The sequence below is a fragment of the Pongo pygmaeus genome, chromosome 7 (genome assembly GCF_028885625.2).
Source record: "Pongo pygmaeus isolate AG05252 chromosome 7, NHGRI_mPonPyg2-v2.0_pri, whole genome shotgun sequence".
Taxonomy (NCBI): domain Eukaryota; kingdom Metazoa; phylum Chordata; class Mammalia; order Primates; family Hominidae; genus Pongo; species Pongo pygmaeus.
Window position 1 is genome coordinate 157,292,104 of NC_072380.2, and position 23,872 is coordinate 157,315,975.

The following is a 23,872-nucleotide window of genomic DNA, read 5'->3' on the forward strand; positions in this document are numbered from 1 at the left end:
GGCGGGGCCGGGGACCGGGGCGGGGTCGGGGCCTGCGTGCTCGCGCCGGGGATGACGAGGGAGGGCGGCAGCGGCGGCAGCGGGAGCGCGCCCGTTGCAAGATGGCGGCGGCCATGCTGGGCCCCGGGGCTGTGTGTGCGCAGCGGGCGGCGGCGCGGCCCGGAAGGCTGGCGCGGCGACGGCGTTAGCCCCGCCTTCGGCCCCTCTTCGCGGCCGCTCCCTCCGCCTCTTCCTGCCTTGCCCGAGATGGATCTGCCCGTGGGCCCCGGCGCGGCGGGGCCCAGCAACGTCCCGGCCTTCCTGACCAAGCTGTGGACCCTCGTGAGCGACCCGGACACCGACGCGCTCATCTGCTGGAGCCCGGTGAGGGCAGCGCGCGGGCGCGGGGCCCGTGGGGACCGGGAGGGAGCAGAGCCGCGGCGGACGGCGCGGGAGGGCTGCGGGGAGGGGCCCTGCCGCACCTCAGCTTTTGCGCGGTGAGCCTGCCCTGCCCCCGCCAGAGAAGGACGGCGGGTCCCGAGCTTGCTCAGACCCAGAGCCTTAAGTTGGGAAAGCGGCCACGAGACCCACACTCGGTTCAACCCCTGCCCCAGCGAAGTTTCCCTGGGATGGGGAGAATGGGGCGTCTGTTGTATTGGGCTTCTGCTAACTGTTGGGCGGTTGCGGAAGTGTCCGCGCTTAGGGCAAGCACCCGGCTTCGCCAGCGGACGCTGTGCCCCAGAGGACATCGGCGTCCCCAGGGGACAGCCTACGGGGTGCTGGGTCGGCAACTATTCGGAGAAAGTCAGGACTTGGCACGTGAAGCGGAGGGCGTTGCTGTAGTGGAACAGGAAAGGCAGTGGAAACAGAAAGTAAGACGTCATGAAGCTTCAGGTTGATCTCAAGCCCGTTTCCGAATCCCAGATCTGGGTTTCCCAAGAGTTTTGTTTTTCATTCCTTTTGGGGCGTCTTTATTCGTGTCTCTGTCTTCAGTTGCCTGGCAGCAGGCTTGTTTACATGGTCCGACCCTGCAAGACCGGACAGCTCCGGTTTGCAGAAGTAAATCAGTGATTGTCTGGAGTTGGAGATCAGAATCTGCTGTTCACATCCCGGCTGTGACGTCGTGTCCGGTGAGGGGCAGAGCCACAGCCTGTGGCTGGCAAGTGATGGCCTGAAGAAGGGCCACACTGGCCAAGCGGGGTGACTCTTGCCTGTAATCCTAGCACTTTGGGAGGCGGAGGCGGGTGGATCACTTGAGGCCAGGAGTTCGAGACCAGCCCGGACAATATGGCAAAACCCCAACTCTACTAAAAATACAAAAAATTAGCCGGGCGTGGTGGTGCTTGCCTGTGGTCCTAGCTACTTGGGAGGCTGAGATAGGAGGACTCCCTGAACGTGGGAGGCAGAGGTTGCACTGAACCGAGATCCCGCCACTGCAGCCTGGCAAAGAGTGAGACCCTGTCTAAGAAGAAAAAGAAAAAAGAAAGGCCACTGATCATTGGGAGCTTTTGGAGGTACCATGACAGGCAGGATGCCACCAAGCATGTGTGGCCTCCCGGGAGCTAAGACCCCAGAGTTCTTCAGGCTCTGCTGAGTGCCTCCCATTTGCACAGCCTCTTTATGCTGTTAGGAATGAAGAAAAGTCTGAACTGAAGCTTCCCCAGGCAGGAGGCCAGGTTTTCTGCTTCTTGGGTTTACTGAGGCTCTGCTTTACCTACAGAGTGTTTGAGAATAAAAAGAAGACTGGAAATCTTTGCTCGTGTTAGAAACACTTTGTGTGTGTCCTGCTGACACCTCTGTTGGCCTTCCCATCCCCAGGTCCCATTAAGGCGCAGTGCACCTTCCTGGAGGCTGGCTTCATTTCACCATCTCTTCATTCTAGACCTTGGATTCTTGTGCAAAGGAAATACTCCCAGGTTTCTGTCTTCTTTTATCTGTCTTTTTCTTTTTTTTTTTTGAGACAGAGTCTTGCTCTGTCGCCCAGGTTGGAGTGCAGTGGTGTGATCTCGGCTCACTGCGACCTCCACCTCCCGGGTTCAAGCAATTCTCCTGCCTCAGCCTCCCGAGTAGCCGGGACTACAGGTGCGTGCCGCCACACCCGGCTAATTGTTGTATTTTTAGTAGAGATGGGGTTTCACCACAGTGGACAGGCTGGTCTGGAACTCCTGACCTCAAGTTATCCACCCACCTTGGCCTCCCAAAGTGCTGGGATTACTGGTGTGAGCCACTGCACCCAGCCCTTCCTTCTTTTTCTTATTCCCCTTAACCCTCAGAAGTTAAGGGGAATAACTCCCCCATTGGGGGAGGGGCATCCAAGATTATCTGGGATATTCTAAGCTTAATCCTACTAGCATGATCTGTCCTGTCCCGTAATCTGCTTGCTGTTTCTGCTTAAAGATTATGAGATGTGTGGGTTAGGGCCCTGTGTACTCTTTTTTGGGACTGAGGCATGTTCTGGGCAGGGCTTTTGAGCAAGGGAGGCAGGTTTGATGAGGCCCGTAGCCAGCCTCCACTCCACTCACAGGTGCGCCACCTGTGGATCTGTTCTCCCTGGTGAGGGATGGGGAGCCAACTGGAATGTGAGTGTTTGGTTCCACCTGGTCAGTATGAAGTGGCAATGGTTGGTGCAGGATGTAGCACTGGGGGCGAGCACGGCAATGAGACAGAAACACTGACTTAAAACTGGAAGGAAGCCCTTCTCCAGGCTGCGCAGGGGGCTGCAGAGCTTTCTGTTGCTGGCTGCCTGGCCTAGAGAGAGGAGATGATCATCCCATCCTGTGGCTTTGAGAGCACTCACACAAGCCCTGAGGACTCCCTGTCGGCAGAGTCCCAACAGGGGACCCTCCCACAAATCTACTGCCCAGGCCCAGCTGGCTCTCGGAGGCCTTGAGAAGGCCCTGGTGCTCTTGCTCTCTGCTGCCTTCTCTGGGAGAGTCTCCTTCTGGCTCAGAGTCTTACCACCATTCTGCCAAGAAAAACCCTCCCTGTTTGACACAAGAAGATGAGGCAGAATCACAAGCATGGTGACTAACTCTCAAGGCTGAATAACCTGGGGGAGACCGAGGCCCAGAAACTGGCCAGTAACTTTACTGAGCCTGGCCAGGAATGGGACCAGGTCTGGACAACAATTGCACGTCCCCTCCCTGGCCTGAGATGAGGACTCCCACTGCAGCCACTGGAGACAGAATGCCAGGTCACTGCCCAGGACACCCCATTGGTGGGGACTGTGGCAGCTGCCCCATCCCTGTGGTGTTTGATTTCCCACCCCCCACCCCAGACCTTCATTCCCATGAGCACCCCACCCACACAGGCAAGGGCCTTGAGGGGACCCAGCAAGTCGTGGAGGACAGCACAGCCTTGGAGAGGAAATGTGTCAGCCACAAGGTTATGATCCCGGGAGATCCACATAAGAGCATGGTGTGCACATGGGTGGTCCTCCCTCAGCCAGCTTCTCAACAGCTTATCCCAAAGGTGCACCTGGATCCAGTACCACTGAGACCCAAAGACGGAGTTGGGGAACTGAATACCTGGACTGACAGGCAGCTCCATAGAACTGAGACCCATGAGACCCGAGACCCGCAGCCTCCCTGCCCCGTGCCCTGGTGCCGGCCCTCAGCCCAGCTTCCTCGTCTGCATGCAGCAGGTCCTCTGTCCACCAGCGGAGGCTCTTCTAGGGCCTTGCTGGGCTGCAGCTGACTCAGGAGGGCAGCAGCCTCTTCAGAGAATTTGACAGCATGGAGAACCAAACAAAAGCAGAAAGTGAAGGCTCAGAACTGGGTTCATCATCATCTCAGTTTTTTACAAGCTATGATTTTGTCCCATCTTTATTAACAAGATAAGGAAGTATGAAAAGTAATCTTGACATCTGAGATGGTGAGATTACAGCCCCAGGAACCACCCAGCTGGCTGAGGAGCCTGAGAACAAGGCACAGCCACATGACCTGTGCCAGACAAATGCTAGAATGATGGCCACACAGGTTAGAATGAACCCAGGTAGACGGAGGCCTCAGGATCAAGGTGAGGCCAGAGGGGGCACCTGGGTGCAAAATTTAAGGAAGCACCTTTTTTTTTTTTTTTTTTTTTTTTTAAACAAGGTCTCCCTCTGTTGCCCAGGCTGGAGTGCAGGGCTATGATTGCAGCTCACTGCAGCCTCTGCCTCCCGGGCTCAAGTGATCCAGTCACCTCAGCTGAGTCACTGGGACTACAGGCTTGCACCACCAGACCTGGCTTTTTTTTTTTTTTTTTTTTTTAAAGGTTTTAGTAGAGAGGGTCTTGCTGTATTGCCCAAGCTAGTCTGGAACTCGTGGGCTCAAGCCATCCTCCCACCTCAGCCTCCCGAAGTGCTGGGATTACAGGCTTGAGCCACCACGCCTGGCCCTGAGGCATTCCTTTTTAAGACCCACCTGCATTTGGATGGCGCTGAGAGTGGAGGCCTCCTTAGATGTGGGCTCCTGGACGCTTCTCTGTCTTCACCTGGCCCCAGCCTCATGGGTGCAGCTCCCTTCTCTTTGGCAGCAGGAAAGACTCTAGAAGGATGTGCTGAAACCCTGGGGCTCCCTGAGACTGACTGAGCTAGAGATCACCAAGGCCCTCAGCCTATCCCGGGAGAGAGGTCCATTGAAAGCCAGTGGTCAGATGGCCGCTGTGGAGGGTCTCTGGGTGGACAGTTGGGAGCAGAGTGGTCCCTGCAGTGAGGCAGGGGGCAGGGCATGAGTGGTCCCTGCAGTGAGGCAGGGGGCAGGGCATCCACTCATAAGCACACAAGGAGTTGCAGAAGCAGAGCCGACCTGGCCACGCTCAGTCACTCAGACCCTGGCCACAGATCGTGTCCGGAGCTCCCACGGCAGGCAGGGCCACCCCTGCTTCCCTGGTTCTGAGAGCTGCCAAGACCCAGCAGGCCCACTTGCCCCGCCCTGGAAGATCTGGTGTTTGGCCCAAGATGCTGGAGGCCCCACAGCAGCAGCTGTGAGAAGTGCTGCAGGGTCTGGAGGGCCTGATGTGTGCCCGGAGCAGAGTGCCTCCTGGTGTGGCCATAAGAAGACACACAGCTGGGGCTGGTCGTGGTGGCTCACGCCTGTAATCCCAGCACTTTGGGAGGCTGAGGTGGGCGGATCATGAGATCAGGAGGTCAGGAGATTGAGACCATCCTGGCTAACACGGTGAAACCCCGTCTATACTAAAAAATACAAAAAACTAGCTGGACGTGGTGGTGGGTGCCTGTAGTCCCAGCTACTTGCGAGGCTGAGGCGGGAGAATGGCGTGAACCCAGGAGGTGGGGCTTGCAGTGAGCCGAGATCGTGCCATTGCACTCCAGCCTGGGCGATAGAGCGAGACTCCATCTGAAAAAAAAAAAAAAGAAGGCACACATCTGTCCTCATACAGCTTCTGTGCATAGCACGAGGTTAAGCTTGCTCTTTGTCCTGTTCCATCTGTAGCCATTCAGGTAGATGGCATAATTTTCACTTTATAGATAAGAAAACCAAGGCTCTGGATGTGAAGAAGCTTCCCTAAGTGCTGGAACATGGTGAAACCAACTCCAGAGTCCGTGCTCCCTCCCCGAGGGGTCCAGCTGCCACTCAGCGCCCGGCACCATGCCTTTCCCAAGTAGTGCAGCAGGGGCTCACCCATCCCACTGGCCCTCTTAGTTAGACCCCAGCCACCTGTGGAGTGAGTGAGTGGTATTTCTGGTTCATAGTCAGAACTGTATTTTGGATTTTCCCACAAGTGTTCTCCTTCCCCTTCCATAGAGATAGACAAATATACACACACAGGTATAGATCTATAAACACTATAAAAGGCAGGCTCTGGCCGGGCGCGGTGACTCACACCTGTAATCCTAGCACTTTGGGAGGCCGAGGAGGGCAGATCACATGAGGCCAGAAGTTTAAGACCAACCTGGCCAATATGGTGAAACCTCGTCTCTACTAAAAATACAAAAATTAGCCATGCGTGGCACAGCCAGTAACCCCAGCTGCTTGGGAGGCTGAGGCACAAGAATCACTTCAGCCCCAGAGGTGGAGGCTGCAGTGAGCTGAGATCGAGCCACAGCACTCCAGCCTGGGCGACAGAGCAAGACCCTGTCTCAAAAAGTAAATAAAAAAAAATTTAAAAGGCTCTGTGCTGTAGCCTCCTGTGTTTCCTCTGCCCTGGATGGTGTGGTGGGGGGGTGCGGTGAGGAGGGGCCCAGGGCACAGAAGGGCTGGGCTGCAGTGGCCTCCTGGGGGGAGGGCAGATGCCTCCAGTGCCCCGTGCCCACCCAGCTGCACAGGCTAGTGTTTGCTCAGTCCTTTATTGAGGGACCAGGGATGGACAGCCTGGCCCTGGAAGTCTCTCAGTTTTGGAGGAGTCAGCCTTTGTGCAGGGAGAGCTGGAGAGGGGTCGGTGGGGCTCACAGTGCCTTCCCGGAGGAAGCAAGCAGCTCCCATCGGGTATATCGAGGGCTGTTGGCTCCAGGGTCTCCTCAAGGTCTGGCAGGTGGAGGGGAGGCTGTCTAAGGAAAGGAGGTGGTCCCAAATGTCTCAAGGCACCTGGCAGCACTGGCTGCTGCTGCCTCAGCCTCCTCCCTATGACCTTGTGGGCCATGGTGAGCAGCGGTAGCCACCACACTTGTGCACGGCAGCCAGTGACGAGATGTAATGAGAGATGAGGGCGATTGTGCTGCTCTTGGTCCTTGTGTGGCGAGAACACGCTGGAAGCTCCTCCGGAGCGGAAACAAGAAGAGTGTTTATGAGAAAGATGCAGCTGGCTCAAACGTGGACAGAACTAGGCCAGGGAACGGGGCCACAAAGTCAGCCACTTTCTCTGCACCTGCTCGCGCTTCCCGCCTGCCTCACTGCTTCCATGCCCCGACCCCGGTGGTCCCCGCTCCCCACACGTGGGCTGCAGCTACTCACACACGCGCTCCCACTGCTCCTAAAGCCCATACTCCCGGGACCCGGAGAGGGAACAGCCAGCCAGCCCAGCCCAGGAGCCCAGATCACCCGTCAGCAGATACAGCTTTGACTTGGCAGGAGGCTGGAACAAGAGGCTTGTGGCCTGGGCTCTGGGGCCACCTTGTAGAATATGGCACTGTTCACGTTTTGGGCCAGGGAGCCCTCTGAGAAGATACTCAGAGACACAGACACTTTCTATGTAAGGTGTCCCTGCAGGCAGGATCTCAGGTCCTTCACAGTGCTGCGGAAAATGAGGCCACAGGCTCCAAGTTTACTGCAAGCTGCGGGGTTTGCTGACACCTACACTTCTCAGCGTGTGGCATCTCGCACCAGCCAGGGGCCTCCCATTTCCAGTGGCAGGTTTTCATGATATCCAGTTATGACCTGTGACTCCTCCAAGAGGCGCCTGTGGTCAGCAGAGGAGGAACCTTGTTCCACTGAGGCAGGAAGATGAGACACTGGGTTCTCTGATGGGTTCACCAGCAGACCCTGTGAAATTCATAATGGCCCCTAAGGTAGGGGTTGCCTGACATGTTCAACTTGGATTTAACCCTTAAGGCATAAGAAACCACTGAACAATGTTCAGACATTAGAAAACTAGGGCCGGGCACGGTGGCTCACGGCCGTAATCCCAGCACTTTGGGAGGCCGAGGCGGTTGGATCACCTGAGGTCAGCAGTTCAAGACCAGCCTGACCAACATGGTGAAACCCCGTCTCTACTAAAAATACAAAAAAAAAAAAAATTAGCCAGGCGTGGTGGTGCGTGCCTGTAATCCCAGCTACTCGGGAGGCTGAGGCAGGAGAATCACTTGAACCTGGGATACGGAGGTTGCAGCGAGCTGAGATTGTGCCACTGCACTCCAGCCACAGTTCGAGAAACTGTCTCAAAAAAAAAAAGAAAGAAAAGAAAAAGAAAACTGGTGAGGACTGAGGTAAACCAGCAAATTGTCCAGGCTCTCTATGTGGAGGCAATTTGCAGACTCACGTGCAGAGAACCCAACAAACCCAGAGTTTGGGGAAGCTGAGGCAGCTAGAATTTGTGGGGTGTGGTGCCAGAAAGGAAGGAGTTACGCCCAAAAAAAAGAGTTCCAGCAATCTGAGCAAGAACCCGCTTGCATCTTGGGTTGGATCCGATTTGCTGGTGCACACACCAGTTTCACACAGTGAAACCTCGTGGAGCTGGACCAAGAGCAACTTGAAGGGGAAGAATAAGTATAAGGGGACAGATGAGCAGGACTCACACAGGGCCGTGGTGATTTCAGTTCCCACCAGCCAGAGTACAGAAGCCACTTTAAATACACGGAGCATTCATGAGACCTTAGAGGAACCACAGCCTGGAAGTGGTGCAGAATAAGCTGGAGAGGAAAGGCCACTCCACATGCCGTGGAAACAAGTGCAAGGCGAGCCCTGGAAACACCACTGCCTGCTAGCACGGAGTACACACAGCACTCTTGAGAAGAAGACAGAAGCCAGGCGAAGCGGCTCACACCTGTCATCTCAGGTGTGATGAGGCCGAAGCAGGCGGATCATCTGAGGTCAGGAGTTCAAGACCAGCCTGGCCAATATGGTGAAACCCTGTCTGTACTACAAAAAATTAGCCATGTGTGGTGATGGGCGCCTGTAGTCCCAGCTACTTGGGAGGCTGAGGCAAGAGAACCACATGAGCCCGGGAGGCAGAGGTTGCAGTGAGCCGAGATCGCATCACTGCACTTCAGCCTGGGCAACAGAGCAAGACTCCGTCTAAAAAAAAAAAAAAATTTCACATCCGGAATCTAATCAGTCACGGGCAGACAAGCCAAGGCAGAAAGATGGACTTGTCACTGGAGGGGGATAGTCCAGTAGCAGGCCCGGTTTTGATAGGATTAGCTGACAAAGACAGTAAACAATTATAAAAATGTTCCCTGTGCTCAAGGAAATAACGCAAAAATGTGACTGAGGGCCGGGCACGGTGGCTCACGCCTGTAATCCCAGCACTTTGGAAGGCCGAGGCGGGTGGATCACGAGGTCAGGAGATCGAGACCATCCTGGCTAACATGGTGAAACCCCGTCTCTACTAAAGATACAAAAAATTAGCCGGGCGTGGTGGCGGCCGCCTGTAGTCCCAGCTCCTCCGGAGGCTGAGGCAGGAGAATTGCTTGGACCTGGGAGGTGAAGCTTGCAGTGAGCCAGGATCGTGCCACTGCACTCCAGCCTGGGTGACAGAGTGAGATTCCGTCTCAAAAAATAAGAAAACATGACTGAGAAATGGAAGATACAGAAAAGAAGCAAGTTGGACAAAATGTCACTGGAACTAATCTCCCAAGTAGAAGAATTCCACGTTGTTTACTGAGGTAGTTCTCCTTCGAGGAGGTGATGCTTAACTCCTCACTCCAGAAGCCTGGGCTGCACCTAGTGACCCCCTTCCAAAGAGCAGAGCACAGAAGCAGGAGGAGCAGCTTTCCAGTGGAGACCTCCAGCAACACAGCCTCACCAGGGGCGACGCTCACCATCAGCAGTGACATGCGTATCACTGTTGTGTACTCTTTTTTTTTTTTTTTGAGACGGAGTCTCGCTCTGTCGCCAGGCTGGAGTGCAGTGGCGCAATCTCGGCTCACTGCAACCTCCACCTCCCGGGTCCAAGCAATTCTCCTGCCTCAGCCTCCCACGTAGCTGGGACTACAGGCGCCCGCCACCACGCCCGGCTAATTTTTTGGTATTTTTAGTAGAGATGGGGTTTCACTGTGTTAGCCAGGATGGTCTCAATCTTCTGACCTCGTGATCCGCCCACCTTGGCCTCCCAAAGTGCTGGGATTACAGGCGTGAGCCACCACGCCCAGCCTGTTGTGTACTCTTGATAGGATGATGAGAACAGCACTCTCTTGGATCTTCCTCCCAAAAACATACGTAACCCCAGCTAATGATGAAAAAACATAACACAAATCCAAATTGAGAGACATTCCACAAACTATTTGATGAGTCCTCAAAATTGTCAAGGTTCTCAAAAACTAGGCAAGTCTGAAAGGTGTCAGAGCCAGTGGAACTGAAGGAGATGTGACAACTGGATGGATTTTGGATGATGTCCTGGAGCAGAGGAAGGATTGGGTTAACAGCTAAGGAAGCTAAATAGAATGTGGGTCCTAGTTAACAATGTGTCTAATGTTCTTGAGACAAATGTACCACACAAAGGCGGGATGTTAATGATGGGGGACACTGGTGTAGGGCATGTATTCTAAAGTAAAAAGGGGGTTCTTCAGAGTCATCGGAGCGGTTTAACAAAACATTAGAAACTTCAGAAGAAAAGATTCCTGAACTAAAAGCAATGGAAACTATCCACAGTGATGTACAGAGAGAAAAAGGACTGCAAAAACTTAGCCGAGATTCAAGGAGATAATATCATGTGGTCTAACGTATTTGAGGTTCCAGAAAACAGTGGGGAAGAGAATACAGAAATACGACCAAAAGGCCAGACATGGTGGCTCCTGGCCAAGATCCCAGCACTTTGGGAGGCTGAGGTGGGTGGATCGCTTGAGCCCAGGCGTTCAAGACCAGCCTGGGCAACATAGCAAGACCTTGTCTCTATAAATAATACAAAAATTAGCTGGGTGTGGTAGTGCCTGCCTGTGGTCCCAACTACTCAGGAGGCTGAGGCAGGAGGATCAATCTGAGCACACGAGGTGGAGGCTGCAGTGAGCCATGATCGTACCACTGCACTCCAGCCTGGGCAACAGAGCCCTGTCTCAAAAAAAAAAAAAAAAAAAATTATGGCCAAAATTTTTCCCAAAGTTTTGAAAAGCTGTAAGCTCACAAATCCAAGAATATCGGTCTTAAGCAGGATAAAACCAAAACCATATCAAGGCACATTATACAATCAAAGTGCTGGAACAGGCTGGTGAAGAGAAAATCTTAGAAGCATCCAGAAGAGGCTGGGCGCGGTGGCTCACACCTGTCATCCCAGCACTTTGGGAGGCCGAGGTGGGCGGATCACCAGATCAGGAGGTCGAGACCATCCTGGCTAACATGGTGAAACCCCGTCTCTACTAAAAATACAAAAAACTAGCCGGGCATGGTGGCGGGCTCCTGTAGTCCCAGCTACTCGGGAGGCTGAGGCAGGAGAATGGCATGAACCCAGGAGGCGGAGCTTTCACTGAGCTGAGATCGCACCACTGCACTCCAGCCTGGGGGACAGGGTGAGACTCCATCTCAAAAAAAAAAAAAAAAAAAGGCATCCAGAAGAGCCATGCATGGTGGTGGCGCCTGTGGTGCCAGCTACTCAGAGGCTAAGGTGGAAGGATTGCTCCCAGATAGGGCAACATAGCCTGGCCAACATGGTGAAACCTTGTCTCTACTAAAAATACAAAAACTAGCTGGGTGTGGTGGCGCGCGCCCGTAATCCCCACTACTCGGGAGGCTGTGGCAGGAGAATCTCTGGAACCCAGGAGGCAGAGGCTGCAGTGAGCCGAAACTGCGCCATTGCACTCCAACCTGGGTGACACAGCGAGACTCTGTCTCCAAAAAAAAATTTTTTTTTTTGCAACTCAGGAAGACAACGATTTAAAAAAAATAAAAAGCAGGCCGGACACCGGGGCTCACGCCTGTAATCCCAGCACTTTGGAAGGCCGAGGCAGGCGGATCACAATGTCAGGAGTTCAAAACCAGCCTGGCCAATATGGTGAAACCCTGTCTCTACTGAAAATACAAAAATTAGCTGGGCGTGGTGGCAGGTGCCTGTAGTCCCAGCTACTCAGGAGGCTGAGGTGGGAGAATCGCGTGAACCCGGGAGGCAGAAGTTGCAGTGAGCCGAGATCGCGCCATTGCACTCTAGCCTGGGCAGTAGAGCGAGACTCTGTCTAAAAATAATAATAATAATAATAAGTAAAAGGCAAGTGGCTGAGCATGGTAGCTGACACCTGTAATCCCAACACTTTGAGAGGCCAGTGCGGGTAGATTGCTTCCACTCAGGAGTTCGAGACCAGCCTGGGCAACATAGGGAGACCCATCTCTACAAAAAAAAATGAGCCCGGTGTGGTGGTGTGCTCCTGCGGTCCCAGCTACTCGGGAGGCTGAGGTGGGAGGATCTCTTGATCCCAGGAGGTAGAGGTTGCAGTGAGCCCAGATCACACCACTGCACTCCAGGCTAGGTGACAAAGCAAGACTCTGTCTCGAAAAAACATATATTGAAAAAGGCAGAAGATTTGAACAGATACATCAAAAAAAGACATATAGCAAATAAGCACTTGAACAGATGCTCAGCATCATTAGTTGTCAGAGAAATGCACACGAAAACCTCAGTGAGAGCGACTAGAACAGCCAGGTGCTGAGGAGGGCGTGGAGCCCCTGGAACTCACCTGTGCTGCTGAGAACACAAATGCTGCATCCGCTTTGGAAAGCAGCTTGGGAGCTGCATGTGAGATTCAGCATTTACCACACGGCCAGCAGTTCCGCTTTGGTTATTCTACTCCAGAGTTTCCACTGGGGGTCCTTTATGATTTCATCTCTTTTATCATTTTTTTGGTATAGATGGGGGTCTCGCTATTTGGATTGTTGTTGCAGGCGTGTTTGGGGTTTTTGAGCAGTGGTAGTGTCTGAGGTCAGTCAGGGTTGTTCTGGCCCCAGCAGGGCTCTTCGTAGCTTTCCCTTTGCAGGTGAACAAGCCTGTGGTTTCACTTGTTTCTCTTAATTTAGAGAAGCTATTGTTTCCAAGAGCAATCTTGGGCTGAACTTTCAAATAAAATGAGTTTCCTCGGGTAGCTTCAGAGCTCTTTCCTTACGGGCGGCCTCTCTCCCCAGGCTGATTCTCTGCACCACCCCTCTGGACACTGGGCAAGACAGCAGCCTCTGATCTTCTTGGCCTGGCTTTCCCAGCATGGGTGCTCTACCCTACTGTTTTAACCTAGAAAGCCTGAATTGTGTTTAAAACTTGTGGTTTTTAAGGCCAGGCACAGTGGCTCATGCCTGTAATCCCAGCACTTTGGGAAGCCAAGGTGGGTGGATCACTTATGGTCAGGAGTTCAAGACCAGCCTGACCAACCTGGTGAAAGCCTGTCTCTACTAAAAATATAAAAATTAGCCGGGCGTGGTGGCACATGCCTGTAATCCCAGCTACCCAGGAAGCTGAGGCAGGAGAATCGCTTGAACCCAGGAGGCGGAGGTTGCAGTGAGCCAAGATGGCACCACTGCACTCCAGCCTGGGCAACAGAGCAAGACTCCATATCAAAAAAAAAAAAATTGTGGTTTTGAAAATGCTTTAATTAGGTGGGAGCTGCGGGAAGGGTGATCAGCGACCTGGGTGTCCTCAGCCTGCTGTGGTGGGGTAGAGTCTCCTCTCTGAGGTGTGGGCAAGGCGGAGGAAGGGAGCCCCTGGCTTCTTGGCATGCACCAGGATCTTAGTCTCTTCAACTTGGAGTTGGTGAGGATGTGAAACTCTGGTGGTCTGCCCAGCCCATGAGATCCAGGAAACCTTATTTGGGAATTGAGGGGAGAAGGGTCCCCATCTTCCTGCTCCCCTCTCCCTGAGTGTAGTACCCATCATGGTGAGCTGGGGTGAGAGGGAAAGAGGAGGCTGAGGCTCAGATGCCACCAGGCTCAATGTTCGTACCAGGTGTCAGTAGATTTTACTCCATAAGTGTTTATCTGTTACATGCCTTTAGGACAGTTTTGAGACTTTAAATAGTTTAAGCTTTGCTTGTTTCACAGGAAGTACTTCCACGAAGCTCCTCACATTGCTGTTCCAGAAGTGGAAATCTCTCCGTTTTCAAAGCATAGTTTTGCCGGATATTGAATTTTTATGTTTTGTAGAGATGGGGTCTCGCTATGTTGCCCAGGCTGGTCTCCAACTCCTGGCTCAAGGGATCCTCCTGCCTTGGCCTCCCAAAGTGCTGGGATTACAGGCATGAGTCACTATACCCGGCCAATATACAAAGATTGAGTGGCAGGGTCTTTTATTTTAATGCTTTTATTTTATTTGTTTTGGTTTGTTTTTGTTTTTTTGGAGATGGAGTCTCGCTCTGTCGCCCAGGCTAGAGGGCAGTGGCACGATCTGTGCTCACTATAAATTCCACCTCCCGGGTTCAAGCAATTCTCTTGTCTCAACCTCCCAAGTAGCTGGGATTACAGGCATGAGTCACCACACTGAAATTTTTCCATTTTTAGTAGAGGCGGGGTTTCACCACGCTGGCCAGGCTGGAACTCCTGACCTCAAACGATCCACCCACCTCAGCCTCCCAAAGTGTTGGGATTACAGGCATGAGCTACCACACCAGGCAACCAGGCATTTTAATCCTTTTTTTTTTTTTTTGACAGTCTCACTCTGTCCCCCAGGCTGGAGTGCAGTGGGGTGATCTCGGCTCACTGCAACCTCTGCCTCCTGGGTTCAAGCGATTCTCCTGCCTCAGCCTCCCGAGCAGCTGGGACTGCAGGCACATGCCACCATGCCGGGCTAATTTTTATATTTTTAGTAAAGACAGGGTTTCCCCATGTTGGCCAGGCTGGTCTCGAATTCCTAACCTCAGGTGATCTGCCTGGCTCAGCCTCCCAAAATGCTGGGATTACAGGTGTGAGCCACCATGCCCGGCCGTATTACACTTTTTGTGGTGTCTCACAGGTCTCTGAGGCTCTGCTCATTTTTGTTTTTGTTTTTATTTTTTTGAGACAGAGTCTCTTTCTGTCGCTTGGCTGGAGTACAGTGGTGCAATCGCGGCTCACTGCTACCTCTGCCTCCAGAGTTCAAGCGATTCTTTTGCCTCAGCCTCCCAAGTAGCTGGGATTACAGGCACACGCCACCATGCCCAACTGATTTTTTTTGTATTTTTAGTAGAGATGGGGTTTGACCATGTTGGCCAGGATGGTCTCGATCTCTTGACCTCGTGATCCGTCCACCTTAGCCTCCCAAAGTGCTGAGATTACAGGCGTGAGCCACCGCGCCCGGCCAGCTCGTCTCCTTATTCCTTTCTTTTTTTCTCCTACTGGACCACCTCAATTGACTTATCTTCATGTTTGCTGACTCCTTCTCCTAGTCAGATCTGCTCTTAAGCCCCTCTGGTTAACTTTTTTTTGTTTTGTTTTGATTTTTGAGACGGAGTCTCGCTCCGTTGCCCAGGCTGGAGTGCAATGGCGTGATCTCAGCTCACTGCAACCTCCGCCTCCCGGGTTCAAACAATTCTCCTACCTCAGCCTCCTGAGTAGCCGGGATTACAGGCATGAGCCACCACGCCTGGCTAATTTTGTATTTTTAGTAGAGACGGGGTTTCTCCATGTTGGTCAGGTTGGTCTCCAACTCCTGACCTCAGGTGATCCGCCTGCCTTGGCCTCCCAAAGTGCTGGGATTACAGGCGTGAGCCACCACGCCCGGCCCCTCTGGTTGACTTTTAGTCTGAGTTATTATACTCTTCAGCTCCATAATTTTGATTTCGTGCTTCTTTACAATTTTTATCTCTTTATTGATACTCTCTGATAAGATGTCATTCTCATACTTTAGTTCTTCAGATGTGGTTTCCTTTAGTTGTTTGAACATATTTGAAGTGATTGACTTAAAATCTTTGCCTCATAAGTCCAATGTCCAATGTTTTGGCTTCTTTGGGGACAGTTTCTATTGATTGCCTTTTTTTTTTTTCCTGTGTATGGGGTATGGGTCCTAGCTTCTTGTTTCTTTGCATAACTCTTTTTTTTTTTTTAAACTAGAGTTTTTTGTTTGTTTGTTTTTGAGTCTGTTACCCAGGCTGGAGTGCAGTAGTTCGATCACAGCTCACTGCAGCCTTCACCTCCGGAGCTCAAGGGATCCTCCCTCCTCAGCCTCCTGAGTAGCTGGGATGATAGGTGTGCGCCACCATGCCCATTTAATTTTTGTATTTTTTCTAGAGACGGGGTTTTGCCTTGTTGCCCAGGCCAGTCTCCAACTCCTGAGCTCGAGCAACCCACCCGCCTCGGCCTCCCAAAGTGCTGGGACCGCAGGCGTGAGCCAGCGCAGCTGGCTGGAAAACTGAACCTCTCATTGGTTGAGAGTGGCAGCTCTAGAGCTGGGACTCCCCCACCTCCCCAGGATTTGTCATTGCTGCTGTTTGTCGTGGTTGTCTGTCAGGTAGCTTTCGCCACTAATTCTGTAAAGGTTGTGTTCTTTCTTGTTCGTGGCCACTGCAGTCTCTGTTCAGTTAACTAAGGTAGGTGGTGATGGGGCAGAAATGTTCTTGAATGCCTGGACCCATTGAGTCTCCCGTCTTTTCTGGGGGCTGTGTGTGTGTGTGTTGGGGACGCCTTCAGCACTCGGCCAGGCAGTGGACAACCCAACTGTATGCCTGACTTCCTGCTTACTCAGAGCCTCAAGGTCAGCCAGAAGTGAGAGCTCGGGGCTGGCTCAGGTCTTTCCTGAACATGGGCACGGCTCACACATGTACACGGCTGCAAGATGTCCTGGAATATCTCAGAGCTTTTCAGAGCCCCCAGTGGTGCCTCCTTCTCCCCAGCTGCCAGGCACTGCCTCAGTCAGCCACAGCGTTCAAAAATCACCTCTAAAGGTTTCAACAAGCACAGCTCGGCAAACAGCTTTTTTATTCAGGAGAGCTTCAGGTCAAATCAGAGACAGCCTTGGGAGTGGACTCTTAGGCCAGAGGCTGACAGTCCTCTGGGAACGGGGCCCTGGAGGAGCCCAAGCTCTGGCCCACCCCGCGGCGGCTGCCAGGACGCTGGTTCCCACGGGGACTGCAGCTGTTAGTTTTTAAGGCTGTAGATGGAGTGGGAATAGGGCATGTAAAATGCCACAAAGCCTGGCCGGGCACAGTGGCTCACGCCTGTAATCCCAGCACTGCAGGAGGCCAAGGTAGGCGGATCACTTGAGGTCAGGAGTTCGAGACCAGCCTGGGCAACATGGTGAAACCCCATCTCTACTGAAAATACAGAAATTAGCCGGGCGTGGTGGCGCCTATAGTCAGCTACTCGGGAGGCTGAGGCAGGAGAATCGCTTGAACTCGGGAGGCTGAGGCAGGAGAATCGCTTGAACTCGGGAGGCTGAGGCACGAGAATCGCTTGAACTCGGGAGGCTGAGGCACGAGAATCGCTTGAACTCGGGAGGCTGAGGCACGAGAATCGCTTGAACTCGGGAGGCTGAGGCACGAGAATCGCTTGAACTCGGGAGGCTGAGGCAGGAGAATCGCTTGAACTCGGGAGGCTGAGGCACGAGAATCGCTTGAACTGGGAGTCAGAGGCTGCAGTGAGCCATGTTGGTGCTGGTGCACTCCAGCCTGGGCGACAGAGCAAGACCTTGTCTCAAAAAAAAAAGTTCACAAAGCCCACTGTTCTTACTAAGATTCAGCTGTTTTTCTTGAATAAATGCTCCCCATGCTACTGTAATTCTTTGGTTAATTTTCAGAGTTCTGGAAAGTTGGCTTGGCGCTTTTCGCCGTCTCTCTCCTGCTGCCTTGGGGTCCTCTCCGTGACCGTTTCCCTCCCTGACACGTGCACACCCTGTGTATTTCACATCTCTATGTTGGAAAGCAGTTCTCCACTTCTAGTGCCACACCACGGGGGTCTTTCTGGCTTTTTCCCTGTTTGCATCTGCAGCTCCGTTCCCTGGCAGGGAGAAACCTGCCCCACTGCCCTTCACCAGTTTCTTCACTGAGTCAGCTGCCCCTTCCTATGCAGACACCCCTCACCTCTCTCTGGCCCTGCTTCAGGCCCCCCTTCCCCACCGTGTGGGCTTCTCGCTGTCCCCTAAGCCTTCGATGCCCCCTCTGAGCCACTGCAGCCATGGCCAACAGGGATGCCTCCCTCGCCAGCTCCTCCTGATAGCTCTGGGCCTGAGCTCGGGAGAGAAATGGAAGAGGAAGAGTATATGCAGTGTTTGACTGTCTCTGTTTCTTGTCTCACGTCACAAAACAAGAATGAATTTGGATTTCTGAAGGCAACTGTGTTTTCCTTGGGAGTAATGAAATTAGGGCTCCATTTCCTTCGGTGTTCCTAAGAGAAATGTCCTGCTTAAACAGGTGCTTTGTGAGTGGAAACGTGGCTTTCTCTAGAAGCCCTGGGGAGGGGCTTCCCGACTGAGAGGAAGGCCCCGCATCTGCCCACTGCCCAGTCCTGGGCCTCACAGTGAGGATGCAGGTCATGCTGCACAGATGAGGCCCGTGTGGCAGGTGGTCCCAGGAACGAACTCACCTCCCGCCAGCCCCCCTGGGCCTCCCATGGCCCCAGCCCCATCAGGTGGAATGTGCACTGCCTGCGTTCCAGAAGGGGCGGCCCGGGGAAGGGGCGGCTTGGGCACGCTGCCCCTCACCACCACACGTGACCCACCCATGTCTCCCTTTCAGAGCGGGAACAGCTTCCACGTGTTCGACCAGGGCCAGTTTGCCAAGGAGGTGCTGCCCAAGTACTTCAAGCACAACAACATGGCCAGCTTCGTGCGGCAACTCAACATGTGTGAGTGCTGCCTCCAGGCAGCGCAGGGGTGCGGGAGGCAGACCTGCAGATGGCGGGACCACAGCAGGAGGACCCTGTGGATGAAGGACGGGGCGTCCTGTGCTGGCCAAGGGCATGGCGTGGGACCCTGCAAGCCTGGGGCCGGGGGCAGCTGCCTCTTCCATGGGGGAGGGTCCTTGTGGGTATGAACCTGGGGTCCCCAGGGAAGAACCGTGAAGCCAGAGCTGTACTCCACATGTGTCGGGCACGGAGAGCCCTGTGGGGACACAGGGTCTCCCTTAGACCAAGGCCACCCGGCCACCCAGGCATGGGGCTCTGAGGGGCAGGGCAAGGTCTGACCGTGGCCAAGCCCTGCAGCAGCCTCCTGGAGCAGTGGCCGCTCTTCAAGGGTTCTGGTCCCGCCCTGAGACAGAGCCACCCCCTTCCCTGTCATGTGCAGATGGCTTCCGGAAAGTCGTCCACATCGAGCAGGGCGGCCTGGTCAAGCCAGAGAGAGACGACACGGAGTTCCAGCACCCATGCTTCCTGCGTGGCCAGGAGCAGCTCCTTGAGAACATCAAGAGGAAAGTGACCAGTGTGAGTGCCAGCCCCGCACCCTCGCCCGGTCTTGCCTGCCACAGCTCTTCCCGCCCGCACCTCCCTGAGAGCTCCCACCCCAGCCTGCCCCTTCCTGAGGGACCTGGCTGCAGTGGACGAGCCTGAGCCTGCCAAGCTCCTAGGCTGCTCCAGTGACTCCTGTCCCTCTCGGGAATCCAGGTGTCCACCCTGAAGAGTGAAGACATAAAGATCCGCCAGGACAGCGTCACCAAGCTGCTGACAGACGTGCAGCTGATGAAGGGGAAGCAGGAGTGCATGGACTCCAAGCTCCTGGCCATGAAGCAGTAGGTCCCACACCAGCACTGTGGGCCGCAGTGGGTCCTGGTGCCCACCAGGAGGCCCCGGGTGCTGTGGGGGCAGGGCCCTGACCGGGGCCAGATGCTCAGCTCCACCCTCCCGCTCCACGCAGATCTACCCTAGGCGTCTGCCCCAGCCCCGCCGCCCATGGCTGCTGCAACAGCTCTGGGGCCAGCCGTTTTCCATGTGCAGAAGAGGGTTGGGAGGGTCCCCTGCTCTGCACATCCCCAGCGCCCTCTGAGCCATCGGCTTCTGCCTGGCTCTGAGCTTGGTGGGACCAACCAGCCTACTTTTGAGGACAAGCCCTGCACAGCAGACCCATCCCACCTGCCTCCGGCCTGGGGTCAGACCCATCTCAGGCCCTTCCTGGAACCTCTGCCCCACACTTGCCTGGGCCCATGGAGCTAGCCCCCCGGCCCCTCCTCACTGGGACCCTGCGGCTCTGGGGAAGCCTTAGCAGGAGCCTAACACACGGTGGCACCTGAGAAACTGAGGCAAGCCCACCTCGGAAGGCCAGCTCAGGTCTCACGTCCACTTTGGGGCTCCAGGCATGCGGGAACCCCAATGCCAGTACGGCGTCCTCGGCTCCGTGCACCAGGCGCTCTTGACCCCCACGTCACAGAGGAGGCCTTGGCCTCAGACTCTCCTGCATGGGGTCCAGCAGGAGCCACCGGTTTTGTGATTCCTGGAGTCCGGCCACATGGACCTGGCCTACCAAGAAGACTCAGGCTTGACAGTGCCCAGCCTCCCAGAGCAGCCTTCCCTACCCCGTGGGGCCACCTCTGAGCCACTTCCAGGCCTGGCGAGGGCCCTGAGCACCTACAGGACATGGGACAGCCAGTGTCGCGGCCTGAAGAACTGTCCTCCCTTAACCTGGCTTCTCAGGCCTTGGAAGGGCGGCTCAAGGGTCTGCTCCTGGCCTGTGTCCAAGGCAGCCCTCCAGGTGTTGGCTAGGATGGATGCCAGGATCCGGGTGCACCTGGCTCGCATGGATCCATCCCCAACACCCTACCTGACGCCGGGTGTCCCTGGCAGGGAGGGGCAGTGGGACCAGCAAGCCCTGGCCCTGGCCTCCAGTCCTTCCACACACAAGTTCTTATCCTGGGGTGGGCCAGGCCAGACATGGTCACACTTACCCTGCTCCTGCCTGGGGGACAGGGAGGGTCTGTGGGGCTCCCTCAGCCCTGGGGCTCATGGGATTGGGCCCCACTGACCCAGCCTGGTCTGTTGCAGTGAGAATGAGGCTCTGTGGCGGGAGGTGGCCAGCCTTCGGCAGAAGCATGCCCAGCAACAGAAAGTCGTCAACAAGGTGGGGGCAGGGCCAGAGGGCCGGCGGGGGCCCCACAAGGGCCAGGGTGACTGTGTCCTTTCTCCCCACAGCTCATTCAGTTCCTGATCTCACTGGTGCAGTCAAACCGGATCCTGGGGGTGAAGAGAAAGATGTGAGGTTTTGGGGATGCCTGCATCCACCACCCGGGGCCCAGGGCTGTCCCCCTCCTCTGTCAGCTGTGCCCCAGGTACCCCAAGGTGGGGGGTGGTGGCTGACCTGCACCCTTCCCCGCAGCCCCCTGATGCTGAACGACAGTAGCTCAGCACATTCCATGCCCAAGTACGGCCGGCAGTTCTCCCTGGAGCACGTCCATGGCTCGGGCCCCTACTCGGTGAGTGCCGGAGACAGGGCACCCACCCAGGCATGCAGGCGGCAGTGGGGTGGGTTTCCCCTGCCGGCACTGCATGGACCTCCTGCCTTTGATTGCAGGCCCCCTCCCCGGCCTACAGCAGCTCCAGCCTCTACGCCCCCGATGCTGTGGCCAGCTCTGGACCCATCATCTCCGACATCACCGAGCTGGCTCCTGCCAGCCCCGTGGCCTCCCCTGGCGGGAGCATAGACGAGAGGTGGGGGCCGCATCACCCCAGACATCCTGTCCCCCAACGAGGCGAGCCCCTGTGGGCCCAGGGCAGAGTTGGGGATGAGGTGGGGCTGGCCAAGACGCCAGCTAACCTGGCCCCCCTCGTGTCCAGGCCCCTGTCCAGCAGCCCCCTGGTGCGTGTCAAGGAGGAGCCCCCCAGCCCGCCTCAGAGCCCCCGGGTAGAGGAGGCGAGTCCCGGGCGCCCATCTTCCGTGGACACCCTTTTGTCCCCGACCGCCCTCATTGACTCCATCCTGCGGGAGAGTGAACCTGCCCCCGCCTCCGCCACAGCCCTCACGGATGCCAGGGGCCACACGGACACCGAGGGCCGGCCTCCCTCACCCCCGCCCACCTCCACCCCTGAAAAGTGCCTCAGCGTAGCCTGCCTGGACAAGTGAGTGCCGCCCACCCACGGCCCCACCCACAGTGCCTGGATGCACAGCCCTGGGCTTCAGTTCCAATTGTCCCAGTGGACTGAGCAGGGCAGCTGGCGAGGCAGGACCCTACCCCCAACCTTGGAGCTCGGGGCTGGGGAGGGAGACAGGTGCCAGCCAGATCACCCCACAGTCCCAAATGCCACAGAAGCCAAGGGCGTGTCCGGACAGGCTGCTGGGCCCTGCTCTCAGCCACCCCTCCTGATGCCACCACCCTTGCCACAGGCCACGGGTCCTGGCAGGTCATGCTGCCCAGACACATGGCAGGAGATGGTGAGCAGGGCCCGGCCTCCACACTCCCAGACCCTGCCCAGCCCCCGCCTGCAATGGGGGCTCTTGTTTTTGTATCTTGCAGTTTGGCTCGCACTTCACAGATGTCTAGGGTCGCCCGCCTCTTCCCCTACCCCTCTTCCTGTCCGCATGGCCAAGTCCAGCCAGGGTTAGCGCCGACCCCACTGGGGAGGGAGGAGGGCCCTGCCAGAGCTCGGGCCCTCCCACACAGCCGTGGACCAGACCCAGCCTGGCCGGGCATGAGCGTCAGGCCTGGGCGGAAGCGGCCGGGACCCCTCTGTGGTGGGGGCTCAGTGTCATCATGGCTCCCCTGGCCACGGGCCTGTGGTCATTGCCTGTGACAGGGATGACGGGGACAGGCCTCCCTGGTCTGGCACGGCCTCTGGTGCTGGCAGGATCCAGACTGCGGTGCTGACTGCACTTCCTGTCAGGCAGGGTCTCCGGGGCACCTCCGGAACCCAGCCTGGCTGCCAGTCCCATGGCCCAGGTGTGCCCCGTGGCCTAGGGCTTTGTTGGTCACAGCCACCAGACCGTGGGTCTCATCCCCACAGCAGCACCAGGGCAGGGACTGAGCCACCCACACACTGAGCACAGCCCCAGCCGTTTTCCCAGTGCAACGGGAAACCTCACCAACCCTGAAAACTGAAATCCCTGATCCTTGTGCTAGAGCTGAATATGCCCCTTGTCTCCTGGGTCCACTGCCACCAGGGCCTCCCGGCCCTCATGGCAAAGGGATGCCCAGCATGGGCCCAGCCGCACCCCTGCAGGGCACAGAGCCTCCACCACCTTCCAGGCCGTCCTCGAATGCGCTGCCCCCTCCAGCCTGTGCAGGCGTACACGGGGGTGCAGCTTGGGGGATACAGTCAAGGGGAGCCCTTCTCCCACAGGAGGACATTGGGGTGTGGGGCCTGGGGCACTGGTTCAGGTACCCCCTTATCCCGGGCCAGGAATGAGCTCAGTGACCACTTGGATGCTATGGACTCCAACCTGGACAACCTGCAGACCATGCTGAGCAGCCACGGCTTCAGCGTGGACACCAGTGCCCTGCTGGACGTGAGTCGAGCCCCGCCTCCCCGCCCCGCCCCGCCCCGCCCCCGGGTGCTGTTCTGACTTCCCTCCCTCCTCTGCAGCTGTTCAGCCCCTCGGTGACCGTGCCCGACATGAGCCTGCCTGACCTTGACAGCAGCCTGGCCAGTGTGCGTAGGCGGGCGGGGGGTGAGGGGGAATGAGACCAGCAGGAGTGCTCACAATACCATCTCCTCCACCCCACAGATCCAAGAGCTCCTGTCTCCCCAGGAGCCCCCCAGGCCTCCTGAGGCAGAGAACAGCAGCCCGGATTCAGGTGAGCCAAGTCCCACCAGCCCCATCTCTGCCCCCAACCCCCACTGCCTTGACACCCCCACCCCCACAGGGAAGCAGCTGGTACACTACACAGCGCAGCCGCTGTTCCTGCTGGACCCCGGCTCCGTGGACACCGGGAGCAACGACCTGCCGGTGCTGTTTGAGCTGGGAGAGGGCTCCTACTTCTCTGAAGGGGACAGCTTCGCAGAGGACCCCACCATCTCCCTGCTGACAGGCTCGGAGCCTCCCAAAGCCAAGGACCCCACTGTCTCCTAGAGGCCCTGGAGGAGCTGGGCCAGCCATGGCCTGCCCACCCCCACCCCCAGTGCAGGGCTGGTCTTGGGGAGGCAGGGCAGCCTCGCGGTCTTGGGCACTGGTGGGTCGGCCGCCATAGCCCCAGTAGGACAAACGGGCTCGGGTCTGGGCAGCACTTCTGGTCAGGAGGGTCACCCCGGCCTGCCAGTCTGCCTTCCCCCAACCCCGTGTCCTGTGGTTTGGTTGGGGCTTCACAGCCACACCTGGACTGACCCTGCAGGTTGTTCATAGTCAGAATTGTATTTTGGATTTTTACACAACTGTCCTGTTCCCCGCTCCATAGAGATATACAAATATATACACACAGTGGATGGACGGACAAGACAGGCAGAGATCTATAAACAGACAGGCTCTATGCTGTGGCTCCCATGTGTTTCCTCTGTCCCAGGCTGGT

At 56.1% G+C, this 23,872-nt stretch overlaps 1 protein-coding gene across 3 annotated transcripts; it reads left to right on the forward strand.

Moving 5' to 3' along the window:
- The first annotated feature begins 26 nt into the window (after positions 1-26).
- Positions 27-23,833, forward strand: HSF1 (heat shock transcription factor 1). Of its 3 annotated transcripts, XM_054499284.2 has the most exons (14): positions 36-363; positions 18,185-18,293; positions 18,733-18,869; positions 19,050-19,174; positions 20,421-20,496; positions 20,568-20,629; positions 20,752-20,848; positions 20,947-21,083; positions 21,210-21,491; positions 21,887-21,970; positions 22,770-22,875; positions 22,953-23,018; positions 23,095-23,164; positions 23,234-23,833. In XM_054499284.2, the coding sequence occupies exons 1-14, from the start codon at positions 52-54 to the stop codon at positions 23,437-23,439; spliced, it is 1,869 nt and encodes a 622-aa protein (XP_054355259.2). In that variant the 5' UTR covers positions 36-51; the 3' UTR covers positions 23,440-23,833. The 3 variants fall into 3 exon arrangements, with proteins under 3 accessions (XP_054355260.2, XP_054355259.2, XP_063525383.1); XM_054499285.2 differs by lacking the exon at positions 21,887-21,970 and having other exon boundaries at positions 27-363; XM_063669313.1 differs by lacking the exon at positions 21,887-21,970 and having other exon boundaries at positions 43-363; positions 23,095-23,833.
- Positions 23,834-23,872: the final 39 nt, after the last annotated feature.